The sequence below is a fragment of the Oryx dammah genome, unplaced genomic scaffold (genome assembly GCF_014754425.2).
Source record: "Oryx dammah isolate SB20612 unplaced genomic scaffold, SCBI_Odam_1.1 HiC_scaffold_28, whole genome shotgun sequence".
Lineage (NCBI taxonomy): Eukaryota > Metazoa > Chordata > Mammalia > Artiodactyla > Bovidae > Oryx > Oryx dammah.
Window position 1 is genome coordinate 98,284,054 of NW_024070212.1, and position 23,505 is coordinate 98,307,558.

Genomic DNA, 23,505 nt, shown 5'->3' on the forward strand with positions numbered 1-23,505 from the left:
TCAACCCAGAAACAAATTTGCCTCCTTCAGAGCACATTTGACAATATCTAGAGAAATTTTGGTTGTCACAACTGGAGATAGTCCTATTGACATCTAGTATGTAGAGATCAGAGATGTTGCTGAATTTCCTACAATGCACAGGACAGCCCTATAACAAAGAATTAACCAATCCCAAATGTCAGTAGTGCCATGGTTGAGAAAGTCTGCTGTGTATCTTTTTTTACTGCTGTATAGGAAATATTCTGTTGTATGAATATACTAGGTTTGTCAGCCCACCAGGCTCCTCCATCCATGGGATTTTCCAGGCAAGAGTGCTAGAGTGGATTGTCATCCAGGGGATCTTCCCGACCCAGGAATCGAACCCGGGTCTCCCGCATTGCAGGCAGATGCTTTACCGTCTGAGCCACCAGGGAAGCCCGTTTTCCTGTTAACAGACATTAAGTTTGTTAAAAATCTTGTTTTGGAGGATAAATCTAAAGAATGGAAACCATGGTAACTAGAGAAGAAAGAGTGAAAAATAAGATTTCTACAAAAATTAAAAAAAATAAGATTTCTATTCATAGGGAATTAGTGAAGAATACGTAATCAAGACCATCCCCATGGAAAAGAAATGCAAAAAAGCAAAATGGCTGTCTGAGGAGGCCTTACAAATAGCTGTGAAAATAAGAGAAGCAAAAAGCAGAGGAGAAAAGGAAAGACATAAGCATCTGAATGCAGAGTTCCAAAGAATAGCAAGGAGAGATAAGAAAGCCTTCCTCAGTGATCAATGCAAAGAAATAGAGAAAAACAACAGAATGGGAAAGACTAGAGATCGCTTCAAGAAAATTAGAGATACCAAGGGAACATTTCATGCAGAGATGGGCTTGGTAAAGGACAGAAATGGTATGGACCTAACTGAAGCAGAAGGTATTAATAAGAGGTGGCAAGAATACACAGAAGAACTGTGCAAAAAAGAGCTTCACACCCCAGGTAATCACGATGGTGTGATCACTCACCTAGAGCCAGACATCCTGGAATGTGAAGTCAAGTGGGCCTTAGGAACCATCACTACGAACAAAGTTAGTGGAGGTGATGGAATTCCAGTTGAGCTATTTCAAATCCCGAAAGATGATGCTGTGAAAGTGCTGCACTCAATATGCCAGCAAATTTGGAAAACTCAGCAGTGGCCACAGGACTGGAAAAGGTCAGGTTTCATTCCAGTCCCAAAGAAAGGCAATGCCAAAGAATGCTCAAACTACCACACAGTTGCACTCATCTCACACGCTAGTAAAGTAATGCTCAAAATTCTCCCAGCCAGGCTTCAGCAATACATGAACGGTGAACTTCCAGATGTTCAAGCTGGTTTTAGGAAAGGCAGAGGAACCAGAGATCAGATTGCCAACATCCGCTGGATCATGGAAAAAGCAAGAGAGTTCTAGAAAAACATCTATTTCTGCTTTATTGACTATGCCAAAGCCTTTGACTGTGTGGATCACAGTAAACTGTGGAAAATTCTGAAAGAGATGGGAATACCAGACCACCTGACCTGCCTCTTGAGAAACTTATATGCAGGTCAGGAGAACTGGACATGGAACAACAGACTGGTTCCAAATAGGAAAAGGAGTACATCAAGGCTGTATATTGTCACCCTGCTTATTTAACTTACATGCAGAGTACATCATGAGAAACGCTGGGCTGGAAGAAGCACAAACTGGAATCAAGATTGCCAGGAGAAATATCAATAACCTCAGATATGCAGATAACACCACCCTTACGGCAGATAGTGAAGAGGAACTCAAAAGCCTCTTGATGAAAGTGAAAGAGGAGAGTGAAAAAGTTGGCTTAAAGCTCAACATTCAGAAAACGAAGATCATGGCATCTGGTCCCATCACTTCATGGGAAATAGATGGGGAAACAGTGTCAGACTTTATTTTGGGGGGCTTCAAAATCGCTACAGATGGTGATTGTAGCCATGAAATTAAAAGACCCTTACTCCTGGGAAGGAAAGTTATGACCAACCTAAACAGCATATTGAAAAGCAGAGACATTACTTTGCTAACAAAGGTCCATCTAGTCAAGGCTATGGTTTTTCCAGTGGTCATGTATGGATGTGAGAGTTGGACTGTGAAGAAAGCTGAGTGCCGAAGAATTGATGCTTTTGAACTGTGGTGCTGGAGAAGACTGTTGAGAATCCCTTGGACTGCAAGGAGATCCAACCAGTCCATCCTAAAGGAGATCAATCCTGGGTGTTCATTGGAAGAACTGATGCTGAAGCTGAAACTCCAATACTTTGGCCACCTCATGTGAAGAGTTGACCCATTTGAAAAGCCTCTGATGCTGGGAGGGATTAGGGGCAGGAGGAGAAGGGGACGACTGAGGATGAGATGGCTGGATGGCATCACTGGCTCGATGGACATGAGTTTGAGTGAACTGTGGGAGTTGGTGATGGACAGGGAGGCCTGGCGTGCTGTTATCATGGGGTCATAAAGAGTCAGACATGACTGAGCAACTGAACTGAACTGAAGTAATTCATTTAAAAAGAAAATACAGAAGGAGCAGAATTGGAGGGTAGAAGATAAAGAGGTCTTAGTACCAAAGAGATGGGTGAGGTAAATTAGAGGTATGCCTTTGGAAACAGAGGTGGTAGTTGAGATTTATGAATGGACAGAATCATCCAAGGAAAGTAATATATTCAGAGAGGAGGTGTGTGGAATAGCAATAAGGGGGATTAAGAAGTGATTAGTTGAAAAAGATTGGGATATATCAAGAAAGAATAAAGTTTCTTTTCTTTTATTTAAATGGCCATGCTGTACAACATGCAGGATCCTAGTTCCCAAACCAGGGATCTAACCTACACCCCCTGTAGTAGAAATGTCTCTTAACCACTGAACTGCCCCAAAAGTCTGGCACATGTATTTTTAAATGGGAGCTGTTAGTAAATGTGGGTGAGAGCTTTGTTCCTGGCAGTTTGATATTACCTTCCAAGGATAAGAGACTGAATTGATTATGCATGATACACTGTTCCTTGAAGAAGAAGGAGCCAGGCGTGAGGGTAGGGTAGTCTTGTAGGATTTGGGCTTTAATGTGTGTGGAATCTGAGAGTAAGAAATTTGTGGAGAGAAGGGATTTTGAGAAGGTACAACAGTGTAGCCATGGCTTTGAGTCTTACCAAATTCTCCAGTAAAAACAGAGCTCCCGTTAATATCAGGAGCAGTATTAACATGTATATTTTCACTACTTATATTTAGCATTGTACTGGAGATTCTAGCAAGTGCAGTAAGTCAAGAAAGAGAAATAAAATGCATTATAAACAAACAGAAAAAATAAAAGTTCTATTCACAAATGACACGATTGCTTACATAACAAGGTTTTAGGCTACAGCATTAATTTAAGTCGTATTTTTATATACAGTTGATCCTTGAACAACATGCTGTTCAAGAGTTCGAGCTTGCATGTCCATTTGTATGGAGATTTTTTTAGTAATATATACTATAGTTGCAGTATATGATCTGCAGTTGATTGAATCCACAGATCAGAACTCAACAGCTTATATATATACACAGGGCTTTTTACAAAATTCCAAAAAACCTTTGAAAATTGCTTAGGAATAAGTTTAACAGAAGATGTGAGAGACTTTAATATTGAACCACAGAATATTGCCAAGGGAAATTAAAGATCTAAATAAGAGATACATTTTGAATGGAAGGCTTTGAATTAGAAGATTCAGCATGGTTAGGGCATCAGTTCTATGGACTGTACAACCCCAGCAAGCATGCTTTCTTATATTGAAATAAAAAGACCTAGAATATCTAAAGCAATCTTGAAAAAGAACAGTCAGAGGATTTATACTTGTTAACGTGAAGACTTTGTATAAGGTGACACTAATCAAAATGATACGACATTATTGTGCATATAGATTGATAGTAGGGCAGAATAGAGAACCCAGAAATAAATCTTCATTAATATGTTCCTCTGATTTTCAACAGAAGTACCAAAGTAAGCCAATCAGTGGAGAAAAATGTTTTTAACAAATTGTGCTGGGACTGTGTATCTATCTATATATAGGTATAGATGCTGCAAGTGTGTGTGTGCTTAGTTGTATCCGACTCCTGCCAGGCTCCTCTGTCCATGGGATTCTCAAGAATACTGGATTGGGTTGCCATGCCCTTCTCCCGGGGATCTTCCCTACCCAGGTTTCCCACATTGTAGGTGGATTCTTTACCATCTGAGCCACCAGGGAAATCCAAGAATACTGGAGTGGGTAGGCTATCCCTTCTCCAGGGACCTTTCTGATGCAGGAATCAAACTGGGGTCTCCTGCATTGTAGGCGGATTCTTTACCAGCTGAGTGACCAGGGTAGCTTCTCTGATGGCTACCCCATCTATACCTATATTTTCTCTTAGGTATAGATGGGGCTTCCCTGGTGACTCAGATGGTAAAGATTCTGCCTGCATGCAGGAGACCCAGGTTTGATCCCTGGGTAGGAAAGATCCCCTGGAGAAAGGGAATGGCAGCCCATTCCAGTATTCTTGCCTGGAGAATACCATGAACAGAGGAGCCTGGCGAGCTAGAGTCCATGGGGTCACAAAGAGTTGGACACAACTGAGCAACTAACACACACAGGTATGAGTATATATCTTCTCTGCTCCTATCACCTAGCATATAAAAAATGAATTTGAGATGGTTTATAGACCTATGGTAAGGCCTGAAGTGAAGAGAACTTCACTGTCTCACATAGGGGAGACATATCTATCTCACATAGGGGATTTTTAAAAAAGATTTCTTTGGACCTAGGAAGCAGTAACCATGAAAGAAAACACTGATAAACTGGGCTTCATCAAAACTTCGGACTTCTGCTTATCTCACAGACTCAGGAAAACATTTGCAGAACATAGATTTGAAAAGGGGCCTGTGGCCATAATATGAGTAACTCCGACAAATCAGTATTTTAAAATTATAAACAAGATTTGAACAAATGTTTCACAAGCAAGATACAAGAATGGCCAGTAAGCACATGAAAAAATGGCCAGTGTTATTAGTCATAAAGGAAGTGTGGAAAAGACCACTATGAGATATTGCTGTACAGACTGGCTAATATTTAAAGTCTGAAAACACTAACTTTGGTGATATTTTTGAGTACTTGGAGCTCTCATGTAGGTGTCTGTAGTAGTACTGTCATTTTGGGAAAAGGAAATTCTGGCAGTTTCTTGTAAAATTAAACATAAATCTGGTGACCCAGTACTTGCACTTCTGTGTATTTACTAAAGAGAAATGGAAGTCTATGTACATTTATTGTAATTTTTTTCATAATACTACAAAACTGAAAACTTCTTTTTTTTTCTTTTGGTGGCCATGCCATGTGGCCTGTAGGATCTTAATTTGCCAACCAGGGATTGAACCCAGGCCCTCAGCAGTGAAAGCGTGGAGTCCTAACCACTGGACTCCCAGAGAATTCCCAGCAAACCATTTAAATGTCTGTAGAAACAGGAATAGAAAAATTGTGGTGTGATCATGTAATGGACAGCTTAATACTGTGCAACCCCATGGACTGCAGCCTGCCAGGCTCCTGTGTCCATGGAATTTTTCAGGCAAGAATACTGCAGTGGGTTGCCATTTCCTACTCCAAGGGATCTTCCCAACCCAGTCTCTTGTGTCTTCTGCACTGGCAGATGGATTCTTAATGGACTACTTATTCAGTAATAAAAAAAGAATGACTGGATAAAACACGACGAATCTCAGTGAAGCTTTACACCATAGAGTACATACTGCATGATTCCATCTATATGACATTCTAGAACAGCCTTCCCAGGTATGTTAGTAGTAAAAAGTCTGCCCGCCAAACAGGAGATATGAGACTCTAAATGCATGATGTATAGGAATTCTTTGTATTACTTCCAAGTCTGAAATTACAGGGTTAAAGAGCCAGAAACTACGTGGACATCACCTACAACAAAGTAAAGTGAGGTATTGCAGCATAGGGGCAAATCGCTGAAAGCTATAAAACTTGAATAATAATTAGGTATTAGCATTTGTGCAGGAGAAACTGAAGGAAACAACAGGGCATCGAGCAACCCCAGGATTTTCATAAGAGCCAGGAATTATTCTGGAAAGCTTAGAGAACATTTGAGAACAGCAGCTAGAAATTAGGGGTGGTTTTCCATGTTCCCCAAACTAGTAAATACAGAGGTGTTCTGGGATAAGGTTTGAAGGGTCTAAGTGGATCAATTAGGAGAGAGAAATCTTTGAGTAATTTGAACAAGGAAAGTTTATAAGAACTGTAACAGGATAATGAGTGATTGGCTAGCAAGAAGTAAAGAGAACTCTAAATATAAAGAATACAGAGTTCTGGGATTTCCCTAGTGGTCCAGTGGTCAAGAGTCTGCTTTGCAGTGCAGGAGATGTAAATTCGATCCCTGATTGAGGAACTAAGATCCTACATGCTGTGGAGCAACTAAGCCTGTGTGCCACAACTAGACAGCCTACACTCTGCAACTAAAGTCCATGCATGGCAGGCAAGAAAAGATCTGGCATGACGCAATGAAGATCCTGCATGCCACAGCTAAGACCTGATGCGGCCAAATAAGCAAATATATTTTTTAAATATATAGAATTCTAAGGTAACGAATTAGCCAGATACAAGGAGCTGCCACTAACCCTAGGGCTAAGACAGAGTGCCCAAGAGTGCTCTCTTGCCCCATCACCTCTCCCAAGATTGAGATCAGGACCTTGTTGGAAAGGCTTAGCTGTGGTTCACTGGATGGCAGAGCAGTTGGTAAGGTGCTTCTTTAGGGAACATACTGGAAATATGCCCTTTAAGAATACCTCATAAAGCTGTTTGTGGGAGATGGCAGTGCTATAAAACCACTCAAGTCAGCGCTCACTTGTACTTTAGAACCCGGCTTAGAGCAGGAGCAGGGTGCTAAAGGAGTCTGCTGAGTAAGCACACAGGAACAAGAAGCAAAAGTCTCTCCTTGCTGTCTACTGACAAAATTACCATGCCAGCAAATTAACAAAGGGAGGTTTTTTTTTTTAAGTGCCCAGATAAATTTACATGGAGCAAGCAGAAAGGATGACTGGAACCAAGAGGCAATAAAATGATAACCAGCACAGAGTTCTGTCCCTTTTAATCATAACTAGCCAGTGCTCCCTTCCAAAACAAAGCCCCTCACTGAGACCAAAACTGTTGGGAACAGAATCCAGACTGAGCTGCAGAGACAGACAATAGAGACAAAGGGAAGATAAGTTTCATATAAAAGGCATGGGGAGGGGGTGGTGAGCTAGGATATCAAAGAAAGTATGCCATCGTCCTTTTGAGCACTCCATGGAAACAACAGAAGAGAGAGTATAAAGAGTGATATTAGAAAGCTATCTTGATCCACATTCACAAAAATTGATCACATAAAAATGGAACAACATGAAAGAATCAGGATAGTAAGGAACAGAATATCATTTCTATAGACCATGCAAAGTACACCTGTAAGATGTGCACAATACAGACAGGAACCATAACCTGCTATTTTAAAATCTGAATAAATGGTACAAGAAAAACAGAAAAATTCACAGTGCTAGAACTTGGGAAACAATAAAGGTTCAGAAAAATAAAGACTAAACAAGGAGCACAAGACAATAAATAGTAGTGTTTTCCAAGAATTAAAAGATAAAGGAAACTTCAAATAAGCTGAAACAAATAGATTGAAATTTAGAACTGAAAAAAGGAGATACAGTAATTTGACAAAAAAAATCCAAAAGCTCTCCCTTCAAAAGAATAACAATGAAAAATGTAAGTGCTAAAAAGTGTAATTCAAGAATAATTTCATGAAATACAGTAAGACTTGAAACCACAAATTGAAAGGACAGCCAGACCAGTCATCCTTTGTATATCAAGACATAAAGAACAAGTGACGTAGGAAAAAAAAATCAGATACACTTTGACAACAAAGCTTTATAACCCAAGTCAGTGAATTAACTGGATACTCAAGCAAAGAAAATGTGAGCCAAGCATTTTATACTTTGTCACATTTATCTTCATTTATAAAGGTCACAAACAGTGTGTAAGAACATTTTATTAATCATTGTTGATATTTTGTATCCTTGAAAATCAGAGGTATAAGAAAGGAAATACAGATAGAAAATAGAAGATGTTTAGTAAAAAGCCCAAGGCTCTCAATTTGAATTGGAAATATCACTAAGCCATGAGGTATTTCATCTTTCAAAATGTGTGTATATGCACGTTTGTACATTTCCAGGCTCTGTCCACTAAAAAGTACTGAACACAATAACCAGTACCATAACAATGTCCCTAGTGCCCAGATCGTGGTCTTGAAATGCCATTTCTGGACAGGATATTTATAAGATAAGCTTGGAATGTTTTGTTATACTACATAGCAAAGAAATAAAGACGGCTAGGCTTGTATCAAAAGGATTCAGAAGCCAAATTGAAGAGGTTCCCACTGGCCAAACCTGGGATGTTTCATGCATCAATTAAGGGTGATAATTTCAGGTGTTTGATTTACATTGTTGTTTAGTCACTAGGTCACATCCAGCTCTTTTTGCAACCCCATGTACTGTATGTAGCCTGCCAGACTTCCCCGTCCATGGGATTCCCCAGGCAAGGATACTGAAGTGGGTCGCCATTTCCTTTGCCAGGGGATCTTCCAGACCCAGTGATCAAACCCACATCTCCTGCATTGGCAGGCAGATTCTTTACCACTGAGCCACCAGGGAAGCCCTCAAATAACATTAAATAGGATTAAAGCTGTGAGTTCACAGTGATACCCCACCCTAGAAACAAGCATGTATTCTATCTGTTCCATATGAATTCTGCCACTGAATTGTGGAAGTATACTAGCTTATAAAGAAAGGATGATAAAATTAGATCATTGTATTGCAGCTTGTAGTGAGTTAATAGTTTCAGGTTATGAGCATCACTGTCTACCAACATCACAGAAACAGAAGCACAACCAGACATTAGGTATCTCCTAAGGAGAAAACAAAACCAGCAAGTAGGTGCCAAAATAAAAATGGGCGAGGGGATCCTGTAGCCTCTAGAACTGACTACCAATTTATAGGAAAAGCAGAGATATATGATATTTTTCAGGTAATTTAGAGATTAAGAGATGTTTTTTGGAGACAAAACTATTTAGAGAGGGAAGAAGTGTTTTTTGGTTTTGTTTTCTATTTAACAAGGCTTATAAAATGTTTCTAGTTTGGCTGGTGATGTTCTATTAAATTGAGTGGTGATTACAAGAACTTTTTGCCCACTTGGTTTATGCAGTCTTCTGGGTCTGTTATATTTTACTATTTTAAAAAATTAGTAGAAAGAGATCAAAGATACCAACTAAATAGGTCAGTGTTTCCAAGACCCTTAGATGGAATATGAAGACTACACGCCTATTTAAAACAAATAAGAATATACAGCCTTTTTCTATGTAGATTCCTTCTGGCCATACTATTCCATTCAGAAGAGTGTATTTACCTGTCCTTTTTCTGTCACAGATCTGTCCATTGGTACACTGGGTTAATAGTTCAGATTGTGTCTGTGCTTGTTTTATGCTAGTCCATCTCCTCTTGACAGGTTGAAAATAACACACCTGCTGGGGCCCCACTCCTGAAGATTTTGATTCAGAGACTCTGTAGTCAAGTCTGACTCTGTCTCTTTTGTTTGTTTGTTTGTTTAATGTCTCATGGTCATTTGTGCTCAAAGGCCATTTTCCTGCTCTGTACCAGATTGTAAAGTTGAGGTTTGGACATCAATGTCATCCTCAAACTCCCTATACAGTTCATTATTGAGTCTGTTGCTCTTAACACTTCTTGATCCTTCCTGTCATCCCTTCCTCTACTCATGTCACCTTCATAGTTTTCTAGACTATGAAATTGGTCTTCTAATAGATACTTAAAAGCCATGAAATACATCCTTCATGCTGCTACCAGACTTGTAAACTAATGATCAGATCGCATTAACTCTTCCTGAGAGATGGATCCCCATTCCTAAAGAATAAGATTCAACCTCCCTTAAAAGTGCTCCACAATCTGGCACTTTCCTGTTTTGCCAGACATCTCTTTCCCCAAAGAAAGATCCTCTCATTCCCTAGCACTGATGTTGAACTGTGTGCAGATCTCTGAATATTTGATTCTGTTTCATATTTTTCCTGTCTTGGTGTTCATTGAGCATTCTGTTCTGGAATCACCCATTTTGCAGCCTTGGAGTTCATCATTAAGGACTCCTCTAATTAAACTTGTTCTGATAGAACTTCTCTTTCTAGTAGAATTGACTATTCTTTCCTTAGTACTCCTTCCCTAATGTGAACGGTTATCATAGCACCTATAACCTTTTATTGTACTTTTGGCTCCAAGTTTATCTTTTTAGGAAGACTGTGTCCCTTGTGGGGATAAGGATTCTTCTTAATTGCCTTTGTAAATTCCCAGCACAGTCCCTAGCACATGATGTGCCTCTGCCCTAAAGCAGTCTTATTAAAAATGCTATGGATATTTCACTGACCAGATTGTGCTCTTTAAATCTGAGAAAAGTGACATACTTGTTCATTCAGCTTTCTCCTTAGTTGGCATATGTCTCCTATAGGAAGATGAGAATTTGCAGTGTGTTTTTTTTTTTTTAATCCTCTTATATTAAAGGAAATGAAAGCCACAAGAGCCTGAGATTAATGTAAGACCTGTTGATTGGCATTTCAACATATCTGTGTTAATTCTGAATATAGTGTTAAATAAGTGCTGTGATAAATAGTTATTTGATAGGTTCAATGATGAAGGCTACTTTGCAAAAAGTGCTGAAATGATTAGCTTTCTGTATCAACCATTAATATACCCTTTTTTCCTAGCCTTCTTTGAATCCAGAAGCTGGCAAACAGAATCAGCCATGCAGACCTATTGGGACCCCTTCTGGAGTGTGGGGTAGGTAGATTTGCCATTTTAAAGGCAAAACTTTAAATTTATCTTAGCAGGGAGAGGAGAAAAATTTCTTTATCTCTTTTTTTTTGTTTCTTTATCTCTGGTTTCTCTTCTTATCCATTGGCACATGGTAACTAACACCTATTAACTGTTACTCTGCCCCCACCCCACCTCCGCCCTGAAAATACCATTGAGATGTAAAGATACTGGAGTCAGAATAAAGACAATTGAGAGCTTGTAGAACCCTGAATTTAAAATCAGATTTTAAGCAAATGAATTCTAAAGTATTCTTTGATAGGCTAAATAATACCACACCCTATAGAACATTTTGTTCAGCCAGGTTCTGTTTGCTGACTGTTTTGGTGGTATCCTTGTTTTTGGCAATTATAAATGATGATTGTTGTATAGGTAGGGGAAAACCTATAAATACATATATTTATATGTATACGTTGGGAATAACTAGCTTTATAAAAAGTTATTAGACAAATCAGTGTTTTTCAAATCAAACCTGATCCTGTGGCATTGGGATATTTGGCATTTACAAATTGTACTCTCCTAGATCCTATGTTATTCAGTAGCCAGGCATCTTATTAGGAAGGCTTTAGTGTATCTAAATACTAGGTTTGGATTTTGAGTTGCAGCATTAAGGGCAGTTGTGGTACCACTTCCCTTTTGTTAATGAATAGCTTTGCTCCAGTTCGCCTCATCAGAAGGTCCCATAGCAGACTCCTTTTTCCAGTTTTCTCTATTCTCATACTGACAGGAGTTACTACCCTTGGATATATTCTTGTTTGGTATATGCCTGAGTGATCACACCACACGTGAGACCTGTTATACGCCTGAAAGATTGCTAACATCTTCGGGCTTGTTGGTTGAGTATGAATTTAGAATTAAGTGTTTGACATACTGCCTTTTTTCTTGTGGTTCCTGAGTAGTGTCACTTTTGAGAATATCTATGAAGTGCACACCAGGAAATGTTTGTCACTTAGTCACAACTCTTAGCTCTTCATTGAAAGTGAGGCCTTCATTTGAACTATGCTGTGTGTTAACCAAAAGGTTTGACATTCTTTTGCTGTCCACTGTTGTGTTTCACAGAAAACCCACCTAGTGCCAAGCAACCCTCCAAAATGCTAGTCATCAAAAAAGTTTCCAAAGAAGATCCTGCTGCTGCCTTCTCTGCTGCATTCACCTCACCAGGATCTCACCATGCAAATGGAAACAAATCGTCAACCATGGTTCCAAGTGTCTATAAGAACCTGGTTCCTAAGCCTGTACCACCTCCATCCAAGGTATGATTTGGAATCAGTTTCAGAACCTTATATAGCAAAGGTGGGATGAATAAATAAGAATTGAGTAAATTTGTTTTTTCCTGTTGAGTCACTCACCAGGTATTCATTTGGTACCATTAGCTTATATGTTTAGTATTTTACTCTGTCTCCAAACTCTCTACTGCTGTCAACTACATGTTTATTAGGCCTCTCATACTCTAGCTTCATCTTATAAACCTGTTTCTCTTGATTTGCTGTTTTCATTAATAATATCAATATTTATCTGTTTGATAAATAGATGTTCAGTGAGCTGAACACCATGGCTGCTGCTTCATTCCTCCTCCTCACTCATTCCCCTGTATCAAGCAGTTACAGTCTCTGTCAATTTTTTCCTCTATGATATCCTACGTCTTTGTCATCTCACATTTATTATTTCAGTGTACCCTTCTATTGCCTCATCTCTCTGTATTTATCTTCCACTGAACTGTCAGAATGGTTATCCTAAAGCAGTCTGAATATATCACATCCTTTCCCATTAAGTCCCTTTAGTGATCCCATACCATCAGTATAGCAGAGGTTGGATAACTTAGGGATCCTCTGATGGCAGACATTAAAAGAATCTGCCTGCTATGCAGAAGACCCAGGTTTGATCCCTTGGTCGGGAAGATACCCTGGAGAAAAAAATAGCAACCCACTCTAGTATTTTTGGCTGGGGAATTCCATGGACAGAGAAGCCTGGCAGGCTAAAATTTATCGTAAAGGGCCAGATAATTCATACTTTAGGCTTTGTTGGTCACACAGTGACATATGAACTTTGGGTAACATACTCTTTCTTTTTTTTTCCAACCCTTTAAAAATGAAAAAAAAAAATTATTAGCTTATGGGTCATATAAAAATAAGCCTCGAGCCAGTTTTGGCCCATGGGTCATAGCTTAGCAACCACTGATCTTATAATACAGCGTCCAGACTCCTTAGCACTGGCATGTATAATTCTATATAGTCTAAGCCCAGTCTGTCTTTTATATTTTACTACCCTTTCTTTCTCTTACCTAGGAGATTTTCCTTCACGTTTATGTCATCCTCTCTGTGAATCCTTTTCTATCACATATGTCTAAAGATCTAATTAAGCCTTGTAGCTGACTGAATAGCATTCTGTCTCTAATCATGACATGTATTGCACCATTTTCTTCACTTGGTGTAATCTCCTTAAGGGCTTCATGTCTTTTTCATGTTTGTATCCCTAGCACTCTCACAAAAGCACATAATAATTGCTTGAATAAATTCTAGCCACTGTAAGGAAACAGAGTTTACTGTGTTATTGAAAATACTAATGAGCGTTAATTCACTTTTCTCTATGCACCAACACTTGTTGAGGCTTCCCTGGTGGCTCAGTGGTAAAGAATCTTTCTGCCAGTGTAGGAGATGTGGGTTCAATCCCTGGGTCTGGAAGATCCCCTGGAAGAGGAAATGGCAATTCTCTCCAATATTCTTGCCTGGGAAATTACATGGACAGAGGAGCCTGGTGGGATACAGTCCATGGGGCGTCACAAAGTCGGACACGACTGAGACTCAAAACACTTGTCCTGTGCTTAAGACCAACACAAAGAAGTACATCATTGGTCCTGAGCCCCATGAGCTGAAAGTTTAATTGGGATGACAAGATACAACAGTATAAGGTCATATGATTGTATATGAAATAAAATAACAAATCCTAGAAACAAATTTTAAACAGATTTGGAACAACTAAATTAAAACACTCTTTACATTATTCAGAGGAGCATGATCAGCTTAGACTACAACCATCAAGGGAAATTTTACTGAAAAAATGTAATTTGAATGAATTTTTAGAGGATAGTCAAGATTTAGATAGTCAGGAAAAAGTCTGGAAAGTACTACAGATTAGAAGAGGTGGTTAAAATATTTTGAAAATAGAAAACAGTGGGCACATTTGAGGGATAATGAATGAACCATTCTAATTGCCTGGTAGTACTGGAAAAATATCAGAACTGATGGTCGTTATCCTAGTGATAATGAAGCTTTTCAGGATAAAGATCACCAAGGGAAAGAGTATAGAAGAAGAGTAAAGAATAGGAAAATAAGACTTGGGAAAATACTTATTATTTAATAAATATTAGGAAAATAACAACATAGTTAATAGGATTAAGAAATTGTACTCAGACATAGAAAAAATGGTATGCTATCACAAATCTGCGAGGGTGAGTTTAAGAAAGCAGCCAAGGTTGTCAACATTTGTCAGTTGCTGGTGACAAGGGCAATAACTGAAAATAGGGGGTTTGGACCTTAACAGTTAGAAAGTTTTTGGTGACTCTGAGTTGAGGTTTTAGGAGAGTAGTGTAAGGCTGAAAAACAAGATTTCAGAGGATTCTATAGTTATGTGGGTGGAAATGAAGGTAGTGGCACGTTTGAAACTTGATAGTAAAAGGAAACAATATAGGTGCTAGAAAAGTTAAGTGAAAGGATGAAGAAAATCTGTAGGAAGAAGCCTGTGGGGACAACTTTAAATTTACTTGAAAAGTCATTAAAGGAACATGACCCAAGAAAAATACACTGATTGACACGTGGTGTTATTTTTAAAAGGGGTTTAGAATATTAATTTCCTTTGATACAGAAGAGAAAGAATGTGAATTCAGTCAAGAGAGCATCTCCTATAAAGAAAGAACCCAGCATGAAAATTAACAGCAAGACTTTCGAGTAGGCAGATGACACTTAACTCCTTCTTTATAATACAACCTTGAACAAGTTTCTAATGTTCTGAACCTCAACTTCATCATATAAAATGAAGATAGTAGTGCTTGTCTTTTAAGGGTTTTTGAGAGTTTAAAAAGTTTTCATAAGTGTAACTTCATTGGGACTATCTGCAAACATTATGTTAAAATGTAGAAGAAGAATAAGAAAATAAATGAGACTAAGTCATAGCCTCAGGGGTCTCATATCTTCTGTGGGTGAAGACGTGACAAGGAGAAAAGTCATAACATAGAGCTTAAGATCAGTTTAGCCCTGTTGTGGAGAACTGAGTTCAGAAAAGATGAAGATAGGAAAACCAGTGTAAACTCCGGTTTAACTGCCTTTGCAAAAGGTAGCAAAGTCTGAACAGGGATGTGATGCAAGTGAACAGAGAAGAGGGGTGGTGATGGCACACAGTGGGAAGCAAATAAGAGGACGAAAAGAGGACACTGAGCATTCTTCCCCTGGAAACTGGGGTAACTGTGGAACCATTTCACTGAAGGTAGAGAAGAAAGAACGCAGAGTTTTCAGGAAAAAGTTGGTGTGAGTGGTTCTGGGACTTTTGAATGTATAGGATACTAGGGGGAGAGGAGATGACTAATAGGCAGATGTGGATGTATCCATTCATTCATTTTCTCTATGTGTTTAACAGTGATTAAACATTAAGTATCTGTGTACACATTTAAAAGCTGTATGTCACTAGAGGCACAAAAACAATCTCAAAGGGTTTATTTTGAGATATAGTGAAGAGACAGATATGAAAAATAATTGTACTGCCTTCTTAGAGAGGGTCCTCATGAGTCTTTACAGATGAGGTCATATTTGAATTGGGTTTTGAAGTGACAAAGAAAGGAAGAACTACCATTTGTTGAAATCTTTTACTATGTTCCAGGACATTCACTAGGCCTTTTGCATAAAATATTTACTTTAATCCTAGGATGCAGAAATTATGTAATGTGAGGTTGAATGCAGAGTTCCAAAGAACAGCAAGGAAAGATAAGAAAGCCGTCCTCGGCGATCAATGCAAAGAAATAGAGGAAAACAGTAGAATAGCAAAGAGTAGGGATCTCTTCAAGAAAATTAGAGATACTTCATGCAAAGATGGGCACGATAAAGGGCATAAATGGTATGGACCTAACAGAAGCAGAAGATATTACCAAGAGGTGGCAAGAATACACAGAAGAACTATACAAAAAGGATGTTCATGACCCAGATAACCACAATGGTGTGATCACTCACCTAGAGCCAGACATCCTGGAATGTGAAGTCAAGTGGGCCTTAGGAAACATCACTACGAACAAAGCTAGTGGAGGTGATGGAATTCCAGTTGAGCTATTTCAAATCCTAAAAAAAATCATGGAGTCAGGATTCTTCAACGAGATTTGCCTGACTTCAGCTAGGGCTGTTTACACTGCCCCAGAATACTTTGCATCTTGGTAAAGGATAAATAAGAGGAAGATGAGAATTCTGGTTTTGGAGTCAGACTTCATGCCATTCTAAGTACTTGGAATATAGTATTGGCGGGTCCTAAGTAGTCAACAAACTGTAGTTTTAAAACAGTAGGAGTTTGTTAGGGAGCAAGTAGGTGAGGCATTGAAAGCAGAGGAACTGTGTTACCCAAAAAAGGGGGAGGGGGAAAACATGCCATGTTTGGAAAAAGATAAGTGGTTAAGTATGGATGGCAGGTAGTTAGGAAGTGGTGGCACCTGAAGACTAAAGCCAAGTGATGGAGGTCTTTATAAAAACTCAGGTGAGAGTTTAGGGGTCATATTATCAGCTACATAATTTTAACAACTTAAATGATTAGACAGTTAACAAATAACTAGTTTTTCTAGTTAAGTTCACCTGGGAACAGATTCCCAGTTGGCAAGTACTGAGTATGCCTACACCCACTGAAAAGACTGAAAGGAGTTACGAGGTGAGAAGAGAATGAAGGATCAGGGAATTGAGAAAGGAAATACTGGAGTGGGTAACCATTTCCTTCTCCAGGGGATCTTCCCACCCAGGGATCAAACCTGGGTCTCCGGCACTGCAGGGAGACTCTTTACCATCTGAGCCACCAGGGAAGCCCAAAAGAGGGAAAAGAGTTCAGAAGAGATAGGTAAAGTGCAATCTCTCATTTTCTACAAAAACAGACTTTTTAAAGCTGACTTTTGAATGTAATATGAAGACAAAATTTTTGCTTACTCATTGAAAGAGCTGTTTTATTAAAATGGGGATAGAAGTGTGTGTTACAGGGAATTAAATAGTAATAATGAGCAAGTGAAAGCATATACTGACCTGTGCAAAAAAGTTTGGCAATAAAAGGATGGTAGTAAAAAGGAAAATAGATCTTTTTTTCCCCTAGCTTCAACTTAATAGAAAGGAGATTAAAGGTACAAAGGAGAAATAATTGATAAATTCACAAAGGAATGAGAACAAACATGTAGAATGATAGAAAGGGAGGGTAGAGCCATTAAAGGAACTTGAGATGCAAAGAACGGAATTGGGGAGAGTTTGGGTCTAGTGACTTCTGACTTCCGTCAAATAGGAAAAGGCATGATCGTTTGAGGTGGAGAGTTGAGATTGGTTTGGAGGGAAGCAGAAGATACTTCAAAAAGAAAATGGTTGATATGTGCTTCATTTTAATGTTTTTTTTTTCCCTTCCTTTATTTTACTGATTGATTGAAGTGTGGATAATGTACAATATTAACAGAGACAAGGTATCTGGTGACCCTGTACAACTCTGGGAAACTATGTCTTTGATGTTTGGCCTGAATAAGCAGCCATCTTTAGATTTTCTTCAGTGAAGGAAAAAAAAGTAATCTCCATTCTAGTTGGGTCATTGCCTCTTTCTTTTATTGGCTTGCATGTTGTTTTTGGAGGCACTGTGGAAAACAGTATTACATACCAGTTGAGTAACCTTGGACAAATTATGTAACTTCCTTAATGTCAGTATACGCTTCCCTTGTGGCTCCAGGGAATCTGTCCTCAACGTAGGAGACCCAGGTTCGATCCCTGGGTCAGGAAGATCCCTGGATAAGGGAATGGCAACCCACTCCAGTATTCTTGCCTGGAGAATGCCATGGACAGAGGAGTCTGGTGGGATACAGCCCATGGGGTCTCAGAGTTGGACATGACTGAGCAACTGACACAGATGTCAGTATAATTCTTGGTAAAAATTCAACATCATAATTATATCTGATTGGGTTAAGGATTAAATAAACTACAACAAGTATCTGGTATATGGTAGATAACTCTGTTAAGTTTCCTAAAGCCTACAGTATCTTCTTTAATAACAAGAATGAAACTCTTTTCACTCAGACCCTTCTTTTGTCCTAGAGGTCTTTTGGTTCCAATTGTTTCATTTTGGAAAAACAGGCTTTTTTACTTTCTTCAGCCTCACTTCAGTGATGTGCCTCAGATGGGCTGTTTGACTCGGGAAAAGGAGTATGCTAGCTACATTATGTTGCCATTTGAGTTGGGGCCAGGGCCAGAGTGACAGAATGGGCCCAGACCCCACAAGGCGGAGCAAGGGAAGAGCTTCTGGACTAAACCAGGATCATTCAGCCATTTATATTGCCCACTCTGTCCTGTAACTAGCCTCCTGCCATCAGAGTTCCTAGAAAACATTTTTTTGATGTGCTTTGTGAGGGTGGGGGTTTGTCAGGGTTGCATCAAAGGTTAACATACAACACACCATTAAAAAAAAAAATTGGGGGGTCAGATGAGTTTAGAAAATGCTGTAGATTATATCTGCCTCTAAATTCACATATATGAAAGTGCTTTGTGAAATAGCACAGTAAAAGAAACCTGCTGTGGAACTATATTCAGCCTAGCATCTCCCAGGCTTATTGGACTAGAGATCTCTATACCTGTTAATATCCCATGGCTTTTCTGATTCCTATCTACCTTTTCCCTTCAAGGTTGTATACCTCCCAAATGTGTTGAGACAGGTGAGCTTTCATATTCGTACATAACATTCCACATAATATTCCCACATAACTTTTCACTCTTTGCTTTGTGACCTTACAAGCTGAGCTTCTGTCTGTGTGCTGTTCTGACTGATTGTTCTTTCTTCCTGTGTAGGCCAGTACGTGGAAAGCTAACAGAATGGAACACAAATCAGGACCCCTTTCCTCTAGCCGAGAGTCTGCTTTTACCAGTCCAATCTCTGTTACCAAACCAGCAGTACTGGCTGGTGGTGTAGTTTTAAGCTCTCCCAAAGAGGTGAGTGAGGATAAAGGAAAGCAGCCTTTTTTTGTGAAGTTGCTGTTCCCCACTACTTAAACTGAGACAGTGGTGTGGTATGTATAGCTCTAACTTCATTTCCTTTGTAGCTCTTCTTAGCTCAGTCATTTCTTTTCTGGTGACTCCCATTAGCATCCAAAGATAGGCAGTAGCTGGGTGGGGTCTTTGGCCTGTGTTAGACTGGCATTATGCTTGCCTCTGGAGAAAGATCAGAGAGGTGCTATTTAAACCACCTGGTTTTAACTGTAAAAACTGCAGAACTAAACTCTGTTTAAATGAAAAGGATAGTTTATTTTTGGTAAAAGACAGAAATAAACAGGCTGCCAGATTAAGGAAAGCAGTACCATGAAGAAGTGGCCTAGAGAATCCCAGTACTTACATTTACTGCCAGGAACAACCTATTTGTGGTGTTTGCCCAGAGTCCTGCCAGCACCACTCCTCCGATTGAGATCAGCTCCTCTCGTCTGACCAAGTTGACCCGCCGAACTACTGACAGGAAGAGCGAGTTCCTGAAGACTCTGAAGGATGATCGGAATGGAGACTTCTCAGAGAGCAGAGAGTGTGAGAAGTTGGAAGATGTAAGACTGTGGGTTCTTCTGGGGCAACATAAGTGTTTTTCTGCATTATATATGTACTTTTTGTTTTTAAGAGAGGAAGATACAGCACATTAAAAAAAAAAAAGTACAGAGATTTGTTTATGGAGTAACAGCTTGTGATATAAGTGAGCTCAGTTCTTTGTTCAGCATATTTCAGATAGGGCTCATTTCAATGATAGTGGCCTTGGGACTTGGTGCTCTTAAGCAGGGCAGCACTGCTTGAGTCTTGAATTGGTCATTGCTATAAGAAGTTGGTAAACTATAGAAGCTTTTTTTTTTTTTTTTTTAAGGATTATATTTAACTGTAATGGAAGAAAATCTGACAAACAGAACCATAAAAAAGAGGGTTTTTGTCTTTGTATCTTGCAACAGGTTCCTAGTCCAAGAGGTAGTAGCATCTATAGTATCAGGAAACTTGTAACTTTTGGTCACTTTGGACTAGGGTACTTGTGTTCCCATCCACTTTATAGTTAGGGCAAGGACAGAGCCAAAAACTGGAAGAGGGATGCCCTTTTTAAAATGCTGTTTTAAAAGCCACCCCTGCAGTTTCCACTCACATTTTAAGTGGATAGCTGTCCAATAGCCACTCCTAGCTGTGAAGAAGTTTAGGAAAGGGAACTTTTTAAAAGCTTAGCACATTGGTTCTTTAGTCCAAATTGGTAAGAAGAATAGAAAATCGATACTGCATAGGCAGCTAGTAACTTCTGCCACGGTTGACCTAACCTGAAGGTAAGATGGTAGCCAGTTGGTATCCTTTGGAAATCTTAGCAAGATGAGCAAGTTCTCATTTTTAAGTGGGGAAAACCTGTGGGCCAAGGTAGAAAGCATCTCCTTAATCTCTTAGATTGCTTATCTTGCCCCAGTAGATGATTAAACTAAACATGTCCGTCCTGTCCTCCAGTCGGAGGACAACAGCACACCTGAGCCAAAGGAGAATGGAGAGGAAGGCTGCCGCCAGAATGGTCTCGCGCTCCCTGTGGAGGAGGACGGGGAGGCCCTCTCGCACTCTTTGGAAGCAGAGCACAGGTAAGTGAGGACCACATACAAGGCTATATATGACCTACAAGGAGTCTGAACATACTTGAGACATCTCCACTTCAGTACAGACAGAAGTGCCCATAGCAGCGCAGCTGTCCTCGTGTGCCACAGGCTGGCCTGTTGCTCAAGGGGTATATTCCTTTACAGAGTCAACCAGCTTTCCACATGTTTCCAAGGCTTTCTTGTAGTTCAGTTTTAGACTTAATTTATGGCTTAGGTTGGAAGGGGTGGAGTGGGTGAGACCTGTTTCCTAGAGCTGTTATAGTGGACCCTTTGGCTTCTCTCAGGATTTATGAGGCCCCAGGGTATGAGGCCTGTTTTTTTAAATGAGGGCCTTGAACACAGAGCCAGCCAAGGTGTCTGGCCAACTGGATGGCAGATGGGACCTGCCAGGTACCTTACTGAAAAGGAGCTCCTGTCCAGAGGAACTTAAAAAGGGGTAAACAAGATCACTGTTCATACTGTTCATGGAGTTCTCAAGGCAAATACTGAAGTGGTTTGCCATTCCCTTCTCCAGTAGACCACATTCTGTCAGACCTCTCCACCATGACCCACCCATCTTGGGCTTAAATTGAAGAAAGTAGGGAAAACCACTAGACCATTCAGGTATGACCTAAATCAAATCCCTTATGATTATACAGTGGAAGTAAGAAATAGACTTAAGGGACTATATCTTATAGAGTGCCTGATGAACTATGGAATGAGGTTCATGACATTGTACAGGAGACAGGGATCAAGACCATCCCCATGGAAAAGAAATGCAAAAAAGCAAAATGGCTGTCTGGGGAGGCCTTACAAATAGCTGTGAAAAGAAGCAAAAAGCAAAGGAGAAAAGGAAAGATAGAAGCATCTGAATGCAGAGTTCCAAAGAATAGCAAGAAGAGATAAAGCCTTCCTCAGTGATCAATGCAGAGAAATAGAGGAAAACAACAGAATGGGAAAGACTAGAGATCTCTTCAAGAAAATGAGAGATACCAAGGGAACATTTCATGCAAAGATGGGCTCAATAAAGGACAGAAATGGTATGGACCTAACAGAAGCAGAAAATATTAAGAAGAGGTGGCAAGAATATACAGAAGAACTGTACAAAAAAGAACTTTACGACCCAGATAATCATGATGGTGTGATCACTCACCTAGAGCCAGACATCCTGGAATGTGAAGTCAAGTGGGCCTTAGAAAGCATCACTATGAACAAAGTTAGTGGAGGTGATGGAATTCCAGTTGAGCTGTTTCAAATCCTGAAAGATGATGCTGTGAAAGTGCTGCACTCAATATGCCAGCAAATTTGGAAAACTCAGCAGTGGCCACAGGACTGGAAAAGGTCAGTTTTCATTCCAATTCCAAAGGCAATGCCAAAGAATGCTCAGACTAGCGCACAATTGCACTCATCTCACACGCTAGTAAAGTAATGCTCAAAATTCTCCAAGCCAGGCTTCAGCAATACGTGAACCATGAACTTCCAGATGTTCAAGCTGGTTTTAGAAAAGGCAGAGGAACCAGAGATCAAATTGCCAGCATCCGCTGGACCATGGAAAAAGCAAGAGAGTTCCAGAAAAACATCTATTGCTGCTTTATTGACTATGCCAAAGCCTTTGACTGTGGATCACAAGAAACTGTGGAAAATTCTGAAAGAGATGGGAATACCAGACCACCTGACCTGCCTCTTGAGAAACTTATATGCAGGTCAGGAAGCAACAGTTAGAACTGGACGTGGAACAGCAGACTGGTTCCACATAGGAAAAGGAGTACGTCAAGGCTGTATATTGTCAGCCTGCTTATTTAACTTCTATACAGAGTACATCATGAGAAATGCTGGGCTGGAAGAAGCACAAGCTGGAATCAAGATTGCTGGGAGAAATATCAATAACCTCAGATATGCAGATGACACCACCCTTATGGCAGAAAGTGAAGAGGAACTCAAAAGCCTCTTGATGAAAGTGAAAGAGGAGAGCGAAAAAGTTGGCTTAAAGCTCAACATTCAGAAAACGAAGATCATGGCATCTGGTCCCATCACTTCATGGCAAATAGATGGGGAAACAGTGGAAACGGGCTCCAAAATCACTGCAGATGGTGACTGCAGCCATGATTAAAAGACGCTTACTCCTTGGGAGAAAAGTTATGACCAACCTAGATAGCATATTCAAAAGCAGAGACATTACTTTGCCAACAAAGGTCCGTCTAGTCAAGGCTATGGTATTTCCAGTAGTCATGTATGGATGTGAGAGTTGGACTGTGAAGAAAGCTGAGCGCTGAAGAGTTGAAGCTTTTGAAGTGTGGTGTTGGAGAAGACTCTTGAGAATCCCTTGGACTGCAAGGAGATCCAACCAGTCCATTCTGAAGGAGATCAGCCCTGGGATTTCTTTGGAGGGAATGATGCTGAAGCTGAAACTGCAGTACTTTGGCCACCTCATGCGAAGAGTTGATTCACTGAAAAAGCCTCTGATGCTGGAAGGGATTGGGGGCAGGAGGAGGAGGGGACGACAGATAATGAGATGGCTGGATGGACATGAGTCTGAGTGATCTCCAGGAGTTGGTGATGGACAGGGAGAGCTGGCGTGCTACAATTCACGGGGTCGCAAAGAGTCGGACACGACTGAGCGACTGAACTGAACTGAAACAAGATCACAAAGTTATGGGTTCACAATGCCATGAAATTAAGAGAACTCCGAGCGTCTTCCCTGGCGGTCCAGTGGTTAATTCTCCACGCTGCCACTGCAGGGGCATGGCTTCCATTCCCGGTGA

The 23,505-nt window shown here is 40.0% G+C and overlaps 1 protein-coding gene and 1 long non-coding RNA gene across 4 annotated transcripts in view; one reads left to right on the forward strand and one right to left on the reverse strand.

Annotated features, from left to right (window-relative positions):
- Window positions 1–23,505, forward strand: part of GPBP1L1 (GC-rich promoter binding protein 1 like 1) — a 64,237-nt gene that overhangs the window by 37,735 nt on the left and 2,997 nt on the right. For all 3 annotated transcript variants that reach the window (XM_040231320.1, XM_040231319.1, XM_040231318.1), the window contains exons 6-10: window positions 10,815–10,887; window positions 11,980–12,173; window positions 18,966–19,106; window positions 19,547–19,705; window positions 20,625–20,749. In XM_040231320.1, the coding sequence (XP_040087254.1) occupies window positions 10,815–10,887; window positions 11,980–12,173; window positions 18,966–19,106; window positions 19,547–19,705; window positions 20,625–20,749 (692 nt within the window). The remainder of the gene's footprint in view (window positions 1–10,814; window positions 10,888–11,979; window positions 12,174–18,965; window positions 19,107–19,546; window positions 19,706–20,624; window positions 20,750–23,505) is intronic.
- The window catches only part of LOC120856257, a 32,233-nt gene that overhangs the window by 2,297 nt on the left and 6,431 nt on the right, over window positions 1–23,505 (reverse strand). The window lies entirely within an intron of this gene.